A 22,133-nucleotide genomic window follows, 5' to 3' on the forward strand; every position below is an offset into this window, starting at 1 on the left:
GCTGAGGAAGTACGTGTGGGACTGGCAATGTTACTTAGGTGAAAAGGGATGTTTTGGTGATGTGACAGATGTGGGATTTAAAGTCTGTGTGGCCATCGATGGAAAGTTCTGTGCAGAGGGGAAGAGCTATTTGGGGCCGATGATGAGGTGTTCTAATTTATTGCAGTTTATGATGCTGTGCCACAAATAGTCAGTGTTTTTGTGTGCGGCTCTATTCAAACAAACAAGGCACTGGAGAGGGAAGTCGTTTTAATCAGGCTAAAAACAGTAGCTGCTAACGCTGAATATGTTAGCTGTGTAATGAAGGAAATTTGAGCTATAAAAGTGAATGGACCATAAAAGCAAAGAGGGCTCATTTAGATCTGCCTCAGATCAAACCAAAACAGCAGGACGTGTTTACATTCCTGCTCCCTCCAGCCAAGACTAATATTTAAAGGGCCAAGTGAGTCAGAGGCATCATTGGTATTGATGAACAAGCTCATCAGGCCTCAGTCAAGTCATTACACTGTGCTCTAGGGCCATGAAACGTCACAAAACTCCACCCACATTTCACTAGGGGAAATCTATACTTACGTCTGCTATATACATAACTTTTAATTTGTATACAGACAAATTTGCGACATGATTATGAAATTTCAAGAACCCTAAGGCTGAAAGGAGGAAGGAGGGTCCGCCACCTGTTTGTCTCCATTCAGTGGTTATTGCTTTCCCTGTTAGCATGCTAGTTGTTGGCAGCTTTACTGTGATGGCAAAATTCCGCACTGTGAGTTGTGAAAAGCGATTAAAACTGATCGTGGTGAATAATTAGGATGCTAGGAAAGCACAAGTTAAGTAAGAAATAACTTTGGTTTGCTACAAAGTATTTAAGTTTTTTACATTTTAAGACAGTAACAATCAGGTACAGCACTTTTAAATATACCCAATCTGATAAATGATGATTAGAAATGACTAAATCTCAATCTCAATTCAAATGTGATTAATTGCCCAACACCAGGGGAAGCTCACTTAACCTATGGAACTTTAAGCAGGTAGAAGTAACAGGGATAGTCACTGCTACTCAAGAATATTTGGCATTAAACCCAACCTCAATATTTGTAGATTTTCTGGGGGATGATGTCTGCTCTCTATCTGAAATTAAGACATCACCAATTTGTACAACTTAAACCCCACTCTCGCTTCTACTCTTGCTTGTGAGTAGCACTGCTCTTTGCTGTATTGATCTTCAGGATGTGAGGATGGAGCAGATAAAGTGGCAGGATGACAGAGCAGAGTATATGGAAGCTTATCCCTCCCTGACCTTACAAGGATTCATCGACATCATGTCAACAGCACTGCGCCGATCTATATGTGTCCACACGCAAAGTCAACATGGAGGCCACCGCTCCGCCCGCTCACATGCACACACGCATCAAGAGCAGGTGGCAAAGAGAATAGCGTTTCCATGGGAAGGTCGGTGAAAAAATGTATTTGAGAAAAGAGTAGATGGGTATATATGTGTGTGGTAAGGAATTTGATTAACTGCATGAAGTGAGCACCTTGTTCTTTATTCTCTGTTGAAGAAAATGTAATCTAATTACTCTCACCTTTTCCTTGTAAGCAGTCATATTGGTTTTGATACAGACTGATCATGCACATCCCTGATTGGCTAATCCACCTGTCAATCATGCCCATCTGAACTTGGGGAGATTCACTGGTGACCAGACTAAAAAGTGCAATATGTAACTTGTAATATGTAGGAAGGTTATGCCACGTGCTTGTCACATGTAGAAAGAGGGTTGCTTCTCCACAGGTTTGACCTGTAACTTGGCTTGATTGTGTCACCTGCTGTTGCCAATTGGAGAAAATCAGTTTAAAGCTACCCTTTTGCTTAATATCAAAACCAATTTTAAAATACTATTAACGAGACAAAATGACTTACCAATAAAGCTATAATCATCTGTCTTTTATGTTGTGTACTACTTTAAATCTCCTTCTATTAAAAGCATTTCATACTTCTGTCTCAGTGGACAACTTGAGGTGTAAATCCGCTCTCAAAATAAAAATCATTAACACAAACTTCTATAGCCTGCACAAACTGGGTCAAAAATCCCCACATTGTTCCCTAATAGACCTGTCTTTACTTGCAATAGGCTTCCCACAGAGCTGGCCCAGCAGAAAAACGTTGACAGACCCAGACTTTGTGGAGCTTTGAGGGCCATTGTCTACCAGATCTGAGGGATTTTGCCTTTAAAAGAAGCCGTTCCATTTCTCAAAGCTACGGCTGATCCACAAATAGAAAGACTTAGGAGCTCCACGCTGTTGACTCATGGCTTTGTTTGGGCCTGTAGTTGACTGGCAGTTGGAATAGGATTAGATAGAAGTTATATAAAGTGTTAGAAAGTAACAGACAATATAAAGGGAGTACTATAAACGAATGATTGGTTAGAATATTAAAGAGGGGGCATCATGCTGAATGCTTTTTGGAGCATTGTTCCCTCATCAGAAAGTTACCCGAAGTGGTTTTCTATGTCTTCCAAGCATCTTTTGAACCCACATCCAGACTTATGTATTTATGGAGTCAATACTTAAAAGTAGAAAAGTGAAATATGTACTTCTGTTTGAGACTTACTTTCAAAGCTGTTGACCGCCACTCGGCTGGGGTGGTAGAAACCTTTCTTACACTGGCACTGGTACTTGTCGAGAACAAAGCCATAACCACGCATTGGCAGGCACTGGGAACACAAAAAACATAGGGACAGTGTGAGGCAAATTTATGGGAATGGACAAGATACTGATACTTTGCAATGTCTTTTTAAAGCACACATGTACATTCTTGTTGCTTTATTCCCTTTTAAACATGCTTTTGGTCAGTATTTCCATCCCCCCCCCCCCCCCATAATAATAATAATAATAATAATAATATTATTATTATTATTATTATTATTATTATTATTAACACTAGACACTCAAAGACGCTTCATGCAATTCAAGACAGACAAAACACGAAACAGAAAGAGATTTTAAAAAAAGGAGATGCAGTTATTCAAAGGCAGTTTTGAATAGTTGAGTTTTCAGAGCTTTTTTCAAGACGGTGAGTGTGGATGAGAGTCTGATGTGTTGCAGGGACGTCCAGAGGGTGGGAGCACCAGCGGAGAAGGCACTGTCCCCTAGTCTTATGCTTAGTCCTGATGGGGGGGAGACAGGAAGTTGGCATCGGCTGATCGGAGAGTGTGTAGGTGTGTGGTGGTGGAGGAGCTCAGAGATGTAGGTGGGGGCCAGGTTATGGAGGGATGATAATGCAAATCACATTATATCCCAGTTATACTTTTTTTTTTTCTTTTTATAAATTCTTGCACATATTGATTCCCAACCACAACAGTGAGACAGAGACTGGATATCATATTGGCTGAGAAAAATCACTAATAGGACACTCACGTAGTAAAACACAGTAGGATCCTTTTACATATTTATTTCCAAACAGAGGGAGTATGTGAGGAGACAAAAGAGCAAAGGTCTGATTATTGAAGACATGGTTTAATTGTCAGTCTGATATCAAATTAGCGAAACCCTCATTGGTGTGATCGGGGGGTGTGACGAGCAGCTGCCCCGACAAAGCTCCAGTGTCTGGGGCATTCTTAGCAGACTGAGGTCATGGTTTATCTTAAACAAGGTCAAATTGAAATCTATATTAAGAACAGACAATTTGTTTTGTTTTATTTTATTAATTATTTCTTTTTCATTTTAATTTATTATTTTTTATTGTAATTTCTGTATTTTCATATTTTTTTAATTTTTTAATTTTTTTATTTTTTCACTTCTAGATGTTTTGTAATTTGAATTTTGCAGAAGTTTTTGTTTTATTTTACTAGGTTGCCTTGTCAAGACGGGCTAGCCACAAATGGACAGCCCCGACTGGGTTTATGCTCTCCTGCTGATGGCTCTTACTTCCACATTCTTCAGAATCCCCAGGGTCTTTGAACACATCAGTTTCAGTCCCAGCAGACATATCAGGTCTCCGTGATCTTTCACAAAAGCAGAATGGATGTGCTCCTGTCCTCCATTACAGAAAATTGAAAAAGATGTTCGCCTTTAAAATGACCTTTTCCGCAATCAAAACACATTATGGTTTTGGGGCTAGTTTTCTTATAAGATGACATTTTTAAAGGTACACTGTAGTGTCACGATACTAAAATTTCAAACTTGATTTCGATATTCTCCAGGTAAATGAAGAGTTCCTGCCTCAAGTGGAGGAGTTCAAGTATTTCAGTTCAAAGGTGAGGGAAGGATGGCGCGTGACAGGTGCAGCGTCTGTAGTGATACGGTCACTGTATCAGAGTGTTGTGGTTAAGAGGGAGTCAAAAGGCAAAGCTTTCGTATTTACTGGTCAATCTACATTCCTACCCTCACTTACGCTCATGAACATTGAGTAATAACCTAAAGAACAAGATTGTGGATACAAGTGATACATCAAGAAGGATTTTTTATTTTAATGTTTTAATTTATTTATTTATTTGTACTAAATTTCCTATTGACAACTCATGGTTCTACCTCTGGGTAGTTCTGAGATACTGAGATTTAAAGTTGCAACCCCTCATAGAACACAGTGGAATTGAGAAACTGATTTTTGCTCATACAGACCTAAAAATGTACCACAATCTACACAGTCTTGATTAAAGTGTACAGAAGATATTCAGGACCAAAAATATATAAATAACTCAATTTCGGCAAAAAAACATCTGATAGAACCCAATAATTCTAAGGTGAAATTCCTGAAACAAGTGTTAAAGAAGATACTGTATATTGTACTTGTGTCTGCTATATAGTTATAATCTATGACACCAGTGCAACATTAAGTTATCATTTGCACATTTTAAATAGTATTAGTTCATTAGTACAACTTCATAAAAGAAACAAATCCGCTAACTTCCGCTTTCGAAAACTGCAGTGCCCAATGGTAGCTGACACCGCCATAAACGTCATCACAACAGAGAGAGATAGATGCACATCATGCTAGCGAGTAACTGAGTTTTTCTTTTCATTTTCTTTTCATTTATACCAAAATGGTAGATCGGTGTCAGTGAAAGCGGGGATAGATCGGAGCCATAATGTCTTGATGTATAAAGATTATACTAAATACTAAATACAACTTTGAGAGGGTAAATGAGAAGGGGAAACAACTATAACATGGTTAAAAGCTCTAAAAAGTTGATTTACATAATAAGTCAGCTTTAAACAACTCTTCAAATATCCCCAAAGCTACAGCCCAAAAAATCAGACTTTATTTTTGTCACCGGTGCTCTCAGTGGCCCTTTGACGTTCTGCACGGAGGACAGGTCCGACCTGCTCCTGCTCCTGGCTGCCTCCCCGCATCACCTGTCCTCCTGTGATAGGTCCCGCCCGGAGACAGGGATTACATATGGGGGTGGGGTGGAGGGGGCTGGATTTGGCCAGGAATAACCCAGGCTATGTCCCACTTGAGTCTGGTCTGAGCATGCTTCCTGTCATTGCAGTGCACTGACAAGTCCTGGTCTCTGAGTTCTCTGGGGATGAAGCTTCTTATAATATACACCAGTAGTTTTCAAATGTTCCACTCCAAGTACCATCTACAATTTTGGGCCGTGAGTACCACCAGATCTAAACCAGGCCTAAAGCAGGATTATTGTATCATATTGTGATTTTTCTGAAAATTCAATTCAATTTGCAATACTGTACATATTAAATTCTTAACATTTAAGACAGGACTGAAATATGAACTGACAAACAGAATATGTCTGTAGAGGTCTTAACTACAGGTACAACAAGATTTTTCAATGAAAATATATTTTGTTTTACGCAATTTGTAACAACTTCAATTGCAATTTATACACACTTGATATGGCTTATGTTTGTATGAAAAAGTGCATACAGTATCGTGTAAGTAGAGTTTTTATCCATAGGAGCCATCTCAAGTTCACTGTATTTCATGTGACTGATTGAAGAGGAGCTGTATGTGCTCAGTTAGTTTAACAACATAAAAATACTTGAGAGGAGTACTGTGAATATATGTAGTACTACTCCTGGAAAAGGTGTCAAAATTTCAGTTGACAACTTTTTGATACATTTCGATACTGTACAATGGATTAGAAAACAAAAGATAATCCAAAATAAATAAATAATGTGTTGTGGATATTGGTAATTAATTATGCAGTGTTGACAATGATTGGCTGTCTCATACGGAAGCCATTTTGCGTTCTCTCTCCTGCCTCACCTGTGCTGCGGTAATTAAACAAGATGTGGCTCATATTTCTTTATGACAGCCCCCCCCCCCCTCTCTCTCTCTTCCTCTCTCTCTTCCCTTGTCGTTCTTTTTTTTCTCCTTCTATCTCTCTGTTTTTCTTTCTCACTTCTCTCTCTCTACCCCCTCTATTGCTTTCTTTCTCTTTCCCTGCTCCATCTTTGCCTCTTTCTCCTCTTTCTTCTACCTCTATATCTCTTCGCTCTAGCTCTAGCGTACCCCCATCTCTCCCCGTGTATGTCTTTCTCCTTCTTTTTCCCTGTGTCCCTTCTTCTCTTTACCCTAAGTTAATACCGTTTTATAATATATTTTTTTATTTTATTTTTGGTCATTATTTTTCCCTTGCCATATATTTCAATCCTCTGCAGATGGACTCTACCATTCCTTTACTATCTATTTTGTAACTTCCAAAACAACCGAATGAAACACCAAGATGTCTCTCAAAACAAGTGGAAAACACATCACAACTCGTCAGCAGACTCCATGTTTGGGGACAGGTAAACAACACTTTCTATGACCTCACTACACACGTGCTTATATAAATGGCTCAGAGGTCTCTGGTCTAATTCACTGTGTGTCATTAGGACAAAAGCAGCGGAGGAGTGCACTGCAGACCAGAACAGCACAGACCAGAGGGGAAGAGTTGAGGGGAGATGGGAGAGGGAAGAGGGGAGAGGAGGGGGAGAAGGAAGAGGGGAGGTGGGAGATAGGAGAGGTGAGGGGCTTGATGTCAAACCCACAGCCCCCAGAGCATGCACTTTTACAAGTTTGTATTTAGAAAGAAGGTGGAGAGAGGGAATGGGAGAGAATGGGGGGGTGGGAGAGGAAAGGTGAGAGAGAGGAGGGAGAGAAGGAGACAGAGAGAGAGAAAGGCAAAAACAGAGGGAGGGAGGAAGAGAGGAGGGGTGAAAGAGGGAGGGAGGGAGAGTGAGAAAGGGAAAGATGGGGGGGTGAGAGAGAGAAAGGAGAGGGAGAGAGTGAGGAAGAGAAGGAAACAGAGAGAGTAAGCCAAAAATAATAAAGAGAGGGAGGAAGAGACCATGGTTGAGAGGGGGAGAGAGAGCGAGAAAGGGAGAGATGGGCAGGAAGAGGAGAGGAGGAGAAAGAGAATGAGAGGGAGGGAGAGAAAAAGAAATGGAAGGAGGCAAAGGAAGATGAGAAGAAAGGGTGGAGAGAAAGAGAGGGGGAGGGACTGAGAGAGAAAGAGATAAAAAGGGAGAGAGAGAATACGACAGAGAGAGAGAAAGAGAGAAGGAGAAAAAGGGAGAGAGAGAAAGAATGAAAGAGAGGGATAGCCAATTTTTAAAGGGGGGCAAATGATAGGAGTTGGACACACAGCAGGCATGTTCCACAGTACGGCATTGTACTTCTCTATTTTCTTAGGGACAAGCAAATGACTTTTGAGAGAAACATTAAAAAGCTCAAAGTTATTGGTTCCACCTTGTGATGTCATCAGGTGGTTCTCCATAAAGCGCACCCACATATGTCTAAAGTCCACCTTCACCAGACATGTACTTATAATAATCACAAAAGCCAAAATAGACTAAACCATATAAATTATAGCACTAACAACATTCTCTCTTTAGATGCAATGTCTAAGGAACAAAGAGTACAGTCTTAACAGTGCCAGTGGTCACATATGAGCATGCATGTATATTATGTGATGTCCTCTGAAGCTCTCTAATTGGTTTCCCTGCTTTGTTCAGTACATGTGCATCTGACATATAGCGCTGACATAAAGGGTACAACAAGCAGACTTTTGTAGTTACCATGGTTATTTTTATTTCAAGATTCAAGATGCTCTTTTATTTCATTACGCATTTCAGCACCATGGACAGCTCATACTAGAAGCTTTGAAACGTATCTGCATAAAAAGGCAAAGCTCATAGCACCGATAGTATGAATACAAAGATGTGGTAAAGGTATGGTGCCTTAATGTGTGTGCAGGGGGACTTTTTGAGTTAGCCTAGTTAGCATTTGCATATTGCTAAGTAGGTGAAAAAAATAATTATGGTTAGTTATAGGCTCTAAATACAACTTTGAGTGTGTAGATGGGAAGGGAACCAATTATAACATGGTTAAAGGCTCTAAAAAGTCAATTTTGCATAATCTGGGCACTTTAATTATATTATTATTTTAATTTAATATCATAAAACAAGGTAATGTGTTTTCTAGTGGCCTATGCAGATAATAGTAGCGTTGTCATGACACTAAAATTTCAAACTCGATTTCGATAGAAAGGAATAGACTCAATACCGATACCACAATGATAATAATTTTTAAAAATTCCTTATTTAGACTATAGAATGTTATTTTCAACATCAGATCATAGTTTCAATACTAGTATCTGATGTTCAGTACTTCTGACAACCTTAGTTGGGATACAATGATAAAAAATTCAAATTCATACAGCAAAGGGCTTATAAAAAAAAGTAGTGATAATACTTTTTTATAAGCATATTTTAATGTCATCCCCTTGGACTTAGACTTATACGCTCCCATCTATGTTTTAAGCCGCTCAGATTTCTGCCTTTTCTGTCGATACTAAAGACCAAAACTGAATAGCTATAACCACATACTCCCCCATACAAACTGCCTATAGGGTCATGCTTGGTATCATATGGTGCTTAATTTCCCTATCAGCACTCATCCAGGACCCCTCCTCTACCCCAGCCCGTGTCTGAGCCCCCTCCCAAGCCTTGCAGCACTAAAGCCGGGCTAGTGTGTCCCTGTCGATAGCCTGTCTTCTTTTGTTTCATGTGTGTAAGTTAGCTGCAGCTGCCAGAGGAGATTGTGAAACAAAGACAGGAGCTCAAATGGACTCCACAAAAGAATGGCTATATTTAGTAGGGGTTGAAGGTCGTGTGGAGGTCATAGAGAATTCTCTGAATTTTCAGGAATTGTAAGGCAAATAAGAGCAAATGGGAATGCGAAGGGAATGTTATAATGGGTTCAGTACAAAAACATATTGTACTACAGTAGCATATATAGACCTTTCCAGCAGTGACGTGTTTAGAACAGCTGTGCACAGAGCCTGGTACTCAAATTAATGTTCTAGCTTATTCTTTGTTTTAACAGTGTTCTCTCAGCATTAATGTACACAGAGTTGGGACAACAGATGGAAATTAGCCTTTGGCTATAATCTGGCGTATTTACATTCATGTTGAATCATGTCTTTTCATCAATATGCATTGTCCCAGTCAAATAAATAAATAAATAAAGTTCCATTTGAATCGATTCATGCATGCTTTTGTATTGTCCTGCATTTAAGACTTGAGTGTTAAAAAATTTGTTTCATCTGCCCCCTATCTCCATCCCTTCCTGTACTTGCAATTATTTCAATAATGCATACCCCAAACCTTAAAGGAGTTATTGCTAAGTCCTTTACTGAATTAAAAAAAAAAATTAAAATATGAATTTTGATTTTAGACAACAGAAACAAATGGTCAATGTTTAGGCCTATATGTTTGTTACATTTGAGTCAATATCTAGCTTCCAGCTCCATCTGATAAAAATCCACAGTAGTATTTGTGGTGCTTGGAGGAAATAGGAATATATTTCTGTTACCAATTAAGAAGTTATGCAGATGTTAGCTTTCATACTAATTCTAGCGCTAATTAGGCTGCTAGATCAGATAAATCATCAACAAAAAGCATGAAATTTAAACTTATACAATGTTACAAACATTACAACTAGTTCATTAGTTAAATTATGTAAGTGCAAGGTAGTAAAAATGAAAAAAATAAAATAAAATTACCCATTAAGTTATTGTTTGTCTTCATTTCAATTTGAAGATTCACTATTCTTATAAAAGCCTACACAGAACAGATCACTTGTTCACTTCACTGACTCACATCAAGTAGTAATCATAATCATAATAGTATTAGTATTAATAGTAGTAGTAGTGGTAGTGGTAGTGGTAATACACTTGGAAGTGGATGAGTTTTGCTTTATCACTATAGCACTTGTAAAATATTCATCAACATGACAAAAATGATTGATTTTCAGGTCAAATTTAAACAGCTTTTTGTACCTTTTAAGAATTTAAATATTGTTTTTCTATCTGAAATGTCTCCTTTGTGAAATTAGCATAAACAGTTTAGTGTCAGCAGGTGAGGCTACATGAGCTGTATACCCAGGTGGACCCAACATCTGCCGGCTCATGTTGATGATGTCATTAGGAGTGGACTCCTGGGTTCAGAGCACAGTAATGAGCCTGTGATGGAGATGTGAAGCTCCAGTTTAGACATGTTATAGACCGAGGTCAAGGCGCAGCAGGACAAGACAACTGCCACTATGTAAAGGGGCTGGAATGACCTATAAGAGGGGTCAACATAGATATTCACATTGACAGATATTTGCTTGAAATACAACAAAATACCGTAAATTTCGGACTACAGAGCGCACCTTGATATAAGCCGCACCAGCTAAATTTGAAGAGAAAATCAATTTTGTACATATATAAGCCGCACCTGAATAAAAGCCGCAGGTTTTCATATTGTAACATGAGACATTTACACAGAAAGACGGTGCACCGACACGCTTTTTTTTAAACTGTGCCTGAAAATTGGCACCAACACGACAACAACACGGGATGAACACATCTGCAGGTTTAGAAAATAAAGCTGCACCAACACGGAAAATCTGCTTTTATTTCCTCTGAAAACTTTTGTCGTCTTTTTACATTGACCAAGTTGGATTCATTGATGCCGAGCTTACGTGCAGTGGCTCTATTTCAGGGGTCGGCAACTCGCGGCTCCGGAGCCGTATGCGCCTCTTTCCGCCTCATACTGCGGCTCTGCGTGGCTTGGGAACTGACACAAACACAGCTCACAGTCCTGCGTAAAGAGCCCTGATTTTCAGACGCTGTGCGCACAGGGGTCAGGAGCAACTTTGGCCCGTCCCTAATGACACACTAATAAGCTCGTCCGTAGATGTATCATGAAAACCCTGCTGGAAATCGCCACAGAAATCTATTTGATGTAGTAGCAAGTATATTATCTGCTCTTGTCTCCGCGGTGACGTATCACGTATAACACATCAGACACGACGCACAAAACTAGAGCCACAAGCGAGTGAAAATGAGCCAAAACAAAAGTCTTTGGAGATCTTTTTAACAAAGGGGAAAAGGACAACTGAGGAGCCAGAAGAAGAGACTACGACCTCCAAGAAAAAGAAAGATAAATTTAACAGACAATGCCTACTTAAAATCTGGGTTTGTCGCTACAGGTGACTCACTGCACAGAGTCTGCTCTGCGTAACATACGGAAAAGCAAATAAGGCAATGAAACCTTCAAAACTGCTTTGGCACATGGAGAATAAGCACCTGGGATTAAACGATACGCTACGAGTTTTTTTGTTGTTGTTTTTTTAAAGAAACTGCGGAGTAGAGTAGACATAATCACATAATCAGCGCGATGCATGATGCAGCGGTTTGGTGAGTTTTATTTTTTTAATGCACTTAAGTTGTTTTTGCCATATTTATCTGCCACGTGTAGAAGGCTTGTCCGTGAAAGTAAAACCTACATTACTCCGTTACATTATTGTTATTATACACAGTGTTATCTTCATTTTAGATGTCAAAAAGTATTTGCGGCTCCCAGTGTTTTATTTTATGTGGAAAGTGGGTCCAAATGGCTCTTTGCGTGTTAAAGGCCGACCCCTGCTCTGTTTCCTTTCTGTTTCTTTATCTTAAAAACTGCATCATATCCATTTCATGATGCGCAAAATGATCGTTCAAAATCAAAACTAGTGAATTCTTCAGAGCAGAATCTTTCCCCACGTCTGTCTCACTTTTACGTTTACAGCTAGAGAGCGTCCCCCAGGGGCCGTTATCCAGTAAAATTCCATATATAAGCCGCACTGCTGTAAAAGCCGCAGGGTTCAAAGCGTGGAAAAAAAGTAGCGGCTTATAATCCGAAATTTACGGTATCTTGAAAGTTAAAAAAATATATAATGCTTCATCTCTTTCAGGAAGTTGTCACAGGCGTCACCATTATCTGTGGTCATTTTTCCACTTGTGTGTGATTTAGTATGGGGCAAATATATATACAGACTACAAATCGAGAATCGAGAATCAGTGCATTCTTGACTCATTGGTGACATGTACATTGAATATTTTACACATCAGCCTGTTTTATATAATGTTTTAGCAGCAACAGTATTGACTTTTCTATAGAAACGTTAGGAGGTGTCAACCAGAAGTGCCAACCACAAGTGCAAGTTAGTAACAATTACAAGTAAAAGTCGAAGATTCTTTCAGCTAGGTACTCCTGACCAGGCCTAGCTCAACATCTATAGAAGGCTCTGTAATAATACTGTAAATAAGACAGATTATAGTGTAATTGTTCAATTGCTGTGTAGTCCCAAGGCAATAACACACAAACATTTTAAACTATTTTTTTTAAGTTGTCCAAACTTATTCTAGCTTCCTAATTGTTCACTTTGATGAGTTTTAAGCACTTTTCACAACTCTCAGAGACAAGAGCAGAGTTTTGCCATCATTACAACTAGCATGGTTGCATGCTAACAACAACTAGCATGCAAACACCGGCATTTGGCCTGTATCCTGGTTCATGGACTATAACAATGCTTTATAATTAGATACAGATTAGATTTGTCCCTAAGACCTGCTTTTACAATATATCTGTACTGGGGAAAACAAACTTTACTTTAGATGTATTATATGAATAAATCAGGTATAGCCCCTTTAATATAGATATCGTCACCTGCCAAGTTCTGACACAGATTACTCCCTTCATTTTAAGTCTCTCCCGGTTGAGTGTTTGACTTTGAGCTCTGGTTTGTGGGCCTCAGCAGTGGCTGTGGTGTGGAGTGATTGGTCAGTCCACGTCTCTGCTCTATGTCCCCTGAGGGCCGTACTTGTTCTCCTCAATAAGCTAATTGATTGGAGCATTCATCTTCATCCCCATATGAAAGCTGCCCCTGGACCCAAACGCCCTACACTTCTGACAACGCTCACCACACATGACACGATGTCCCCTACCACCTACACGACTGCTATATTCAGACTTGAGACGTATATTGCACATGTCGTTATTGCATGTAGAATGGCTAAACAATGGCTGTTGGTTGTCTGTTTAGTGAATGGTGTTAGAATATGGTGAAGGTATGGACTTTAAAGAGGGAGTATTACACTTCTACGGGGTATTAATTGCTATTTAGATCAAAAAGTTACCTTTTACTTTTGAAAAGGAGCAAATCTGCCATCTACTAGTGAAAATGTATCTAGTAGACATACAGATGATGGACTTTGGGTGCCTGATTTTCAAACCATGAAAGATAGTAAAGATCTGTCTAAACTAGTTCCTACCTCTCACACAACCTTTCCTTGTATTTACATGCATGAATTCATGGCCACTTGCTCTTCTTTAGAACAACTTTTTCAGACAGAATAGTGCACCAGGCTGCCTTTGCAGTCAATCAGCTCTCATCCCAAAGTCTCATATAGTAACTCACATGGCTTCACTAGAAAAAAACAGTGTGTAATGGTCTTACGTTTGTCACAACTTAAAGGCACTGTACCTGATCGTATATTCCGAGCACTATAAGCACTTTTCACAGCTGTCAGATGCCAGAGCAGAGTTTTGCCGTCACAGTAACACTAACAACAATTTGCATGCTAACATGCACTTCCTGATTATCAAGATAAAATGTTTTTCTCAAATACATTGAAAAAAATTGGGTACAGGACCTTTAACTTTATCAGCAATCCAGCTAATGCTGTTTGAGAACTGGAGAATTTGAGTATGGGGCCTGTACTCAAAGGATGATATTTTTCTGTTTTGAAGGATTTAATTAAGATGTAATATTTTGATTGAAATTTGCTAATTGTCCTGATATCCTCACTCTGAAACCCATGGATAAAATATTGATTTCTGCGATGATTTTTCTCATTTACAAGCACACCAATAAGTCATCGAGCTTTGGCATAACATAATGTGAAATGAGAAACTAATACAAGAATCACATTGTAGAACATGTCTGTACAGACTTAAACTACAGGGTTAGCAGTTTTATGCAGAATAAGACAGGACTTTTTGATGTTTGTGGAGGAAATTATGGTACTTGAAAAACTGCAGCTTTTGCGATAAATTTTGCTGCCCCATCATGTGAGGAATGTACGTCCAGTGTCCGGTGCTCTATGGAAGTATTCAGACAAAGAGAAACATGCATTATTAAGGAGCGCTCAGTGCCATCCATTACACCACATGCATTATACAGCAGCCTGATCCAGCAGCTGAGCATTGTACAGTGGACAAATCACAGCCAGGAGTGAGTGGGAATTAAGAGAAGAGATTTCAGGCAGAGTGATATGAAGTTTCGCATCAATATAAGCATTAACAATACAGCAACTTGTGGTAGAGCTTTTGCATTTCTGTACACTGCGATATAATAAAAAAAACACTATAACAGTATATAAAATATATAAAATTGACCTATCTATGTCCCCCAGATATGAGATAAACATGTTGCGATCAATTGTTCAGCTTTTGCTGAACAGTTTTAATGCTGATTTAATCTTAATTACAAAAATATTGCACATGATGGCCAAGTTGTTTTTGTTAAAATTTGGTGTTTTGGATCTCATGACGATTTGATTCTCATGACCTGTGCTCAGGTCTTTGAAATGGCTTCTTGTTGCTCAGAGAATAGACTTTAAAGCAGCTCTGCTTGTCTCTCCATGGCCTAGCGCCAAAGTACATCTCCCACATGTTAGTGCCATATGAACCATCTCACACTCTGAGGACTTCAGGGACCGGCCTCCTGCTGGTGCCCAGAGTCAGGACTAAACATGGGGAATCAGCATTTCAGTTTTGTGCAGCTAAAACCTGGAACAGTCTTCCTGAAGTTGTGAGACAGGCCTCTACTTTGACAATGTTTAAATCCAAAATGGTTCTGTTTAGTTATGCATATGACTGAAAGGTCATTATTCTGCACTCTTCTCTTTTAATGTTAATTTTATGATGATTATTTATGTTTTGATTTATTTGCATTGCAATTTTAATGTCTTTTTTATTCTGTGAAGCACTTTGAATTACTTCGTGTCTTGCCTGAGCTTTCACATGAGGCATGGCTTGTACATATAGTGAGAATGAGAAAAACTTGTATGTGTCCTCTATCTGCAGGTTTAGGCACTGGCAACCCAGGTTCACTTCTGATTTTAGTTCCTTTTTTAATCCAGCATAGGGACAGTTAATTCAATGTAATACCCTCAAAGTTAACTCCTAACTCTAGCCCCTTCATTAAATAGTTACTAAGCCTGAATCATTCCTCATAAACTATTTGCTCATTATGAATTGAAACTTTGTCCATGCTTTATTAAGGGTAATTCAGTAGCAGTTGTTATAAAGTGTTGCACTAATCTTTAAAGAATTGATATAAAAAAAAGTATTTGCTGATATGATATATAGCTTTGTGAGAACCGAGTAGACATACAGTTTATTTCAGATAAAAAGTTGGACAGCCCTGTTTGAACGGTCGGATAGCAGCAGCCATCAGTGCCTCTCATTTCACAGCAGAAGAGTTTGGACAAACAAACTGTCACAGTGATAAAAGAAAGACCTTCACACAGGGGCAGGTGGATTTAACACAGACTAATATCCCCCCATGGAGCTGACAGCAGAAGGGCAGATGGGCATAAGGAGAATGTATAAGGCTGGTAATGGTCGCTGTGGGGAAAGTGGCATCTAAGGCGTACCATATGATACATTGTGTCTTGGTAGGGATGCACCGATTCAGCTTTTTCAGGCACATTTTCCTTAAAACACAGTTAACTTGTTACACAGAGATCCAACCCTAGATTAAATAATAATAATAATTAATTAACTGCACAGCTCTAACTGTATATTTGTCAATTGTGGTAAAAGCTGATTTGACGTTCCCTCTTTAATGTTTTGCTTTGAGCCCCAAGAAATCCTTACATTACCCCTGCATCCAATACACTTTTCCAGGGGACTGGTCTGCCCCACTGGAGTTATTTTTGAGTTCCACCTCCTTCACCTCTCTGCCCCGACCCCAGCGCACTCACCTCTGTCGTGGTCAGGTTGCATGTGTGTGTCCCTGCGAACCATCCATCCGAGGAGCACTGGTCAATATCCACATCCTGCAGGTTAATGTCCACTCGCACCACGCCTCTGCAACACACAAGCACCAAGAGTCAGAATGGATCAAGTTTCACTGAGCAACAACATAGACAAATATACAATCAGTGACATGGACTAAAGGCGAGTGACATTTGAGCAATCCAGTCCTGTCCCTTTAAAGATATGTTGTATAAGCAGCTCTTAGGTCAAAATAAGTCTGCAGCATGTTGTCTCCATTTAATTATAAAGCATTTTATTGTCCAATAATCAGAAAGTGTGTGTTTGATTGCTAGTTGTTATTACCATTACCATGACAGCAGTGCTGGTCTCTGAAAGCACTTCAGAAACTCATCATGGTGATTATGATGCTCAGAATTCAAAAGGATCATTTACCTTATGCATTCTATGCATAACTTTGAATAACTGAATAACTTTGCATCACTCCAAACCATTTAAAATCAACTAGTTCTGTTTTTCACGTTTTTAAAACAGGGAGAATATGCAAATTCCATACAGAAAGACACCACACTGCCTAGGAATTAGGCCTGAACAATTTGGAAAAAAAATATCTAATTGCATTTTTTCAAAAAAGCACTTTTTAAAAATAGTATTCTGTTTAAATTTCACATTTTAAACACATCCAGAAGAATTAACAAAACTCTGAAATGTGAAATGACAAACTAATACAAGAATCATATTTCAGAACATGTTTGTACAGATACTATAGAGTTAGCCTTTTATATTTCTATGCAGAAGAAGGCAGGAGATTTTGTTGTTTTATGGAGTAAATGATGATACTTCAAAAATGGCAGCCATATCGATTTGCCAATTGTGTCCATTTAAATTCTGATTTCAATTTAATTGCGGTTAAATTTGCAGCCCTACTAGGAATTTAACCTGAGTCCTTCTTGCTTTGCTCCTCCAACTTGTGTTATAGTTCATATTATAAATGATCTTGTAGGCTAATCCTCCAGCTAGTATTGATCAGTTTTCTGGCTCAAGACCTGCAGAGCAATGCCAAATCGCCCACTGCTCGGGCACAGCCACACTGGTAGAAAGGTGGGTCAAATGCAGAGGACATTTGCCAACAGGGACAATAAAGTCTATAAATAAAATTAATAATAGCTAGTTATATTCCCTATGCTGTTGTACCAAGGAGCCCCCTCAGTCTGACCCCAGCCCACATAACAGTGCAGCCAATAAGAAAGTCTAACCGCCTCAGGGAAACACAATTTTATAAGTTCAAAAAATCTATACTTAAGTCTACTGCACAACTTTATTGACCTGGTCATTACTCCTACATCACCATAATATTTAAACTTTTTCAAACCAAGGGCCACTTTATCAAAAAAAAAAAAAAAAAAAAAAAGGACCACAAGGACCACAATCTGCAACCACTGCATAACAACCAAATACACATAAATTTATGTTTAATTGTATTTAGATTAATCATTTTCATATGAAAGAATTATGTTTTTAATTAAAATAAATGGCAATGAAGAATGTTTTATTTAGCATTTAATTTTTTTAATTATCTTTAAAAAATTCCATTTTATGTAATAATTTTTTTTCATGTTTTAGTTTATAAATCAGCTCCTTTATTTTATAAACTGGACTCATTTGAACAATGTAACATTGATAATCATAAGAACATGTTTAACAACATAAGCCTAATGAGAACATTAATGAGATGAGTGGTACTGCTTATTACCCATCAGTGACTCTATGTGTGACTCCAAACTGGAGAGTTTCAATCTAATGCTACGGTCCACATTTAATCTCTTACGCAGTTTTGTTTTCAAACCAACTGGTGCAGAAAACTCCCCTTCATATCAGTCATATGTGATTGAGAATGTCATTATTATCAGTGCAGACTCGAGCCAGCTGTGGATGTTCAGGTTGTAGCTAGACCCAGAAGTTTGCCAAGCCTGGCTCCCTGAACATCATCCTGAGTCCTCCTTCGGACACAATGGTTGCAAGACTGCTGACCCTCTGAATTGAAAGATTCAAACCAACAGTCTCAGTGTTGCCCTTGCCAACAAATGGATTTTGAATCCTCTCAAAATCCAGGTCCAGTTCTGGGAAGTATTTGCTCAAGTGCATGTAAAGGCCTTGCAGATGTTCTTTGAATGCTGGAATGGAGTTGTCATCCAGGGTCTGCCAGAGTTAGGAAATATTTATATTCATTGCAATCACGACAGGCATACCATAAATCAGTTTTTATGCATGTAGCGTTAATCTTGTTCTGCACAGCGAAGACTGTGACTGCTTTACTCTGTAGCATCACATCCAGGGTGTTTTAATGTGCTGAGGACATTAGCAAGGTAGGCCAGTTTTGCAAGCCATTGGAAGCCATAAAGTCTGTCATACATCTCATTAGTATATTGCAGAAATAACTTCACGTTATTCTGCAATTCAAAGAAGCAGAACTTCCCCACAAGATAACCAGCGTACAGAGCAACCTCATGCACACACATCACGAGACCCTTGTGTTTGGCAATCATCGCAGTGGCAAATACCAACTTTTACAATCAATATTGTGCTGCATAATTAACTTATTTAGTGCCTCAAAGATCACTTCCTACAGTGTGTTGGTTAGGAGGGACTGGCAGAACAGTTTATCTTTATGAGCTCTCACAAAGCACAGGAGATATGCCTCACTACCAATGTCCGTAGACTTGTCCAGCTGCAGAAACAAAAACAGACTCTGGCATAATCGTGTCATCAGCTGATCTTGGACATTTTCGGACATAGAAGTTATGCGATGCTGGACTGCATCATTAGAGGGAAGTAATGCAATTCATCACTTGCATTCTTCCCAGCTGGCCATAACTTTTGCAGCAGGCTTAACTAGAGTCTCACCTATTGAATGCATTTTTTCTGTTTTTGCAATAAGCAGTGACACTTTGTATGACACTTCAGTTGCCTTTGCATTTTCACCTCGCATAAGAACTGTGTGACTTCCTTCTTCATATGTCACTCAAGGTCCTTGCATTTTTGCTCAAAAAATAGTTTATTCACGTAATCGTTTTGCCCTTTGAGCTTCATAGCTTCGCTTGCCAATATTTCATAACACAAACCACAGTGGGGTTTGGGGTCGTCGGATCTCGAGTCCAGAAAAAACAATGTATGTACACTTTACTTTCATACAAGGTTTTCTTAGTTGTGCTAGGTCTGTGGCCAAGTGTGTAGCCCATGGCCGTGACTCCTTGCTAGCGGTGCTCTGCTCCGCCCGGTGTGCCTCCATAAGGAATCAGATTGTCATGTATGAAAAAAAAAAACGTTTTATTTTAAATATTCATGTGGACCACTAGAGGGCAGTGGCAGACCATGCTGTAAACCAATATTATAAGAACAAGTCCTCAAGGAATAAGAATTATTTCACTTTCACTTTGTGAAAACTTAAATCATTTAAAAGAATTTATATATATATTTTTTATAGCCTGTAATTGTACGGAGACTGTGCTTTTTCCCAGCACAACAAAAAATATTTGCATTATATGATGTACTCTGCTTGCAATAGTGGGGAGTGAATAATTGTAAAATCTATGTGGGATGCAAGTCTAGGCTGTTCCAACATTTCTGAGGCACATTTCAAGCGTTCGCATGTGAGAGTTGAAAAATTTTAACTTTCGGCAAAATTTGCCACGTGTCAACAAGTTTCAAGTGTCTGCTCTCAAATGCTAAGGCATCCAACGTGAAGCGTTTGCTGTGATTTTGACGCCTGAATTCATCATTAGGTGATGAACAGATGTTTAAAAACATGTAAGAGCACTTCTTTGAATGAAACTAAATCATTTTCCAGGTATGTCTTATGGACTTGTAGGAGTTACAATACATTAATCATTCACACCACACTCAGTGGTGGTATGCTTGTAGCCACAGCTGCCCTGGGGTAGAAGCTGCTAATCTGGGGCATCTGATTACCACCTATCACTCACACACTCCGGTTCTCTACCCCTTTGGTTAACATTAAGTTTATATATATATATATATATATATATATATATATATATATATATATATATATATATATATATATATATATATATATATATACACATATATTTACAATACAATATAAAATATAAAAACCTTACAAATCTCACATCTCTGTTGCTTCCTATGCCTATGAAACATAAGACAAGAAGAATAAGACAAAGAAACTTTTAGCATTAGTGATTTGATCTCTAATTTCAATTTGTACTTTATATCATCTTTAATTTTAATGATCACTGATGACATCCAAAATACCCAAATAAACTCATTATCTCCCCATGCCCATGTGTACACTGTATCCTGCCTCAGTACATGCCAAGTCTAACAGCAGTGCTCTTCTTCTGTTGCTGGTAATAACACTGTGTCTCTTACTTTCTGTTAAATCCATACTCTAAGCATTATCCAATTACAGCAGTACCATAAGAACAGAATGTCTGATATGCTTTGGCTGCCTGCGTCCTGCTCTCCGGGCTTTAGCATTCACGCCAGGCTCACATATGGTCTCAGAGACACTGCTACAGCACTACAGTACAGGCGGACTCAACATGGTACTACACTGTGGTACTTTAACAGTTTTACCTCCTACAAACCAAAGATTAACATGAGTTTGGAGAGGTGGAAAGTCTATTCATATTGTCTGAACAACACATTTATACTAATGAGGTCTACCTACCAGCCACTATCTAAACCCCAGGACCTGCAGCCAATCATTAATCGGTGCTAGTGCAGCCTTTGCAGCCCAGTGAGTGAATTCTGGAGGTTCTGAGCTTTCACATGAGGCATGGCCTGTACATATACTGAGAATAAGAAAAATGTATATGTGTCCTCTATCTGGCACTGGCAACCCAGACTCAGTTGTGATAGTAGAACCTTTTTTAAACCACTAAAAGCACAGGCGACACACAGGGGTGATGAGGAGTCTCCCCTTTATTTCCCCAAAAGATTTTTGCCCCAGTTTCATGGCACATTCAATCTTGACTAAAATGTTCAAATGGCAACCACAGTGCTCAAAATTAGACTAAAATATATATTTTAAAAATACATATTAGTTTTCATAAATCACTACTGGGGTTAACTACGTTTAAAACAGCAGCTCAAACATGGTAGAAGGAGGGGAGAGCGCTCGGATCCATACAAGACTCTAAATTAAAATGTAAAGTGAGCTCCTCATTAAAGCTCGTAGCACCCCCATAGCTCCTCCAACCAAAAATGTCTGCTGTCACCCTTCGTGATACACCCTCCCCTTAATGTGTAAACTCTACTACAACTTTTCTTCACGTTTGGGCATTGTCATACATTTTAAGGAACACATATTCTGCATTCTTGTAGCTTTAATTCTCTTTTAAACATGCTTTTGGTAACCTTGGGATGAGTACTTCATTGCATTGAGCTCCGTCAGAAACAGGAGTGAACAATAGAAAGTAAACAACTGAAGTCTTTATCAAAATGTTATGCTCATAGAGTCGTGTTCATTGTAAACACAAATTGACCAAAGAAAGAGTCTGGTAATGAGAAGTCTGGAGTTTTATCTGCAATGCAATAATCTTGGCAAAATGTGAATGGAGAAATTTTGAGTGAAGACCACTTTGGATTAATGAATTATTATTATTATTATTATTATTATTATTATTATTATTATTATTATTATTATTATTATTCAGGTATGTTTTTTGATAAGGGGACAACAATTTTGTATAATATGTGTTAAAAAATCCAAATCAAACCATCGCTACCACCAAAATGATATATTGTGCAACTCCGTTATGCAACCCTTG

General features: G+C 38.7%; 1 protein-coding gene across 1 annotated transcript in view; it reads right to left on the reverse strand.

The window, feature by feature from the left end:
- Positions 1 to 22,133, reverse strand: part of gpr158a (G protein-coupled receptor 158a) — a 64,708-nt gene that overhangs the window by 32,028 nt on the left and 10,547 nt on the right. The window contains exons 2-3 of the mRNA XM_033986271.2: positions 16,305 to 16,410; positions 2,609 to 2,711 (exon numbers count right to left, since the gene is read on the reverse strand). Of these exons, the coding sequence (XP_033842162.1) occupies positions 2,609 to 2,711; positions 16,305 to 16,410 (209 nt within the window). The remainder of the gene's footprint in view (positions 1 to 2,608; positions 2,712 to 16,304; positions 16,411 to 22,133) is intronic.

This window comes from Periophthalmus magnuspinnatus, chromosome 20, assembly GCF_009829125.3.
Source record: "Periophthalmus magnuspinnatus isolate fPerMag1 chromosome 20, fPerMag1.2.pri, whole genome shotgun sequence".
Classification (NCBI taxonomy): Eukaryota; Metazoa; Chordata; class Actinopteri; order Gobiiformes; family Gobiidae; genus Periophthalmus; species Periophthalmus magnuspinnatus.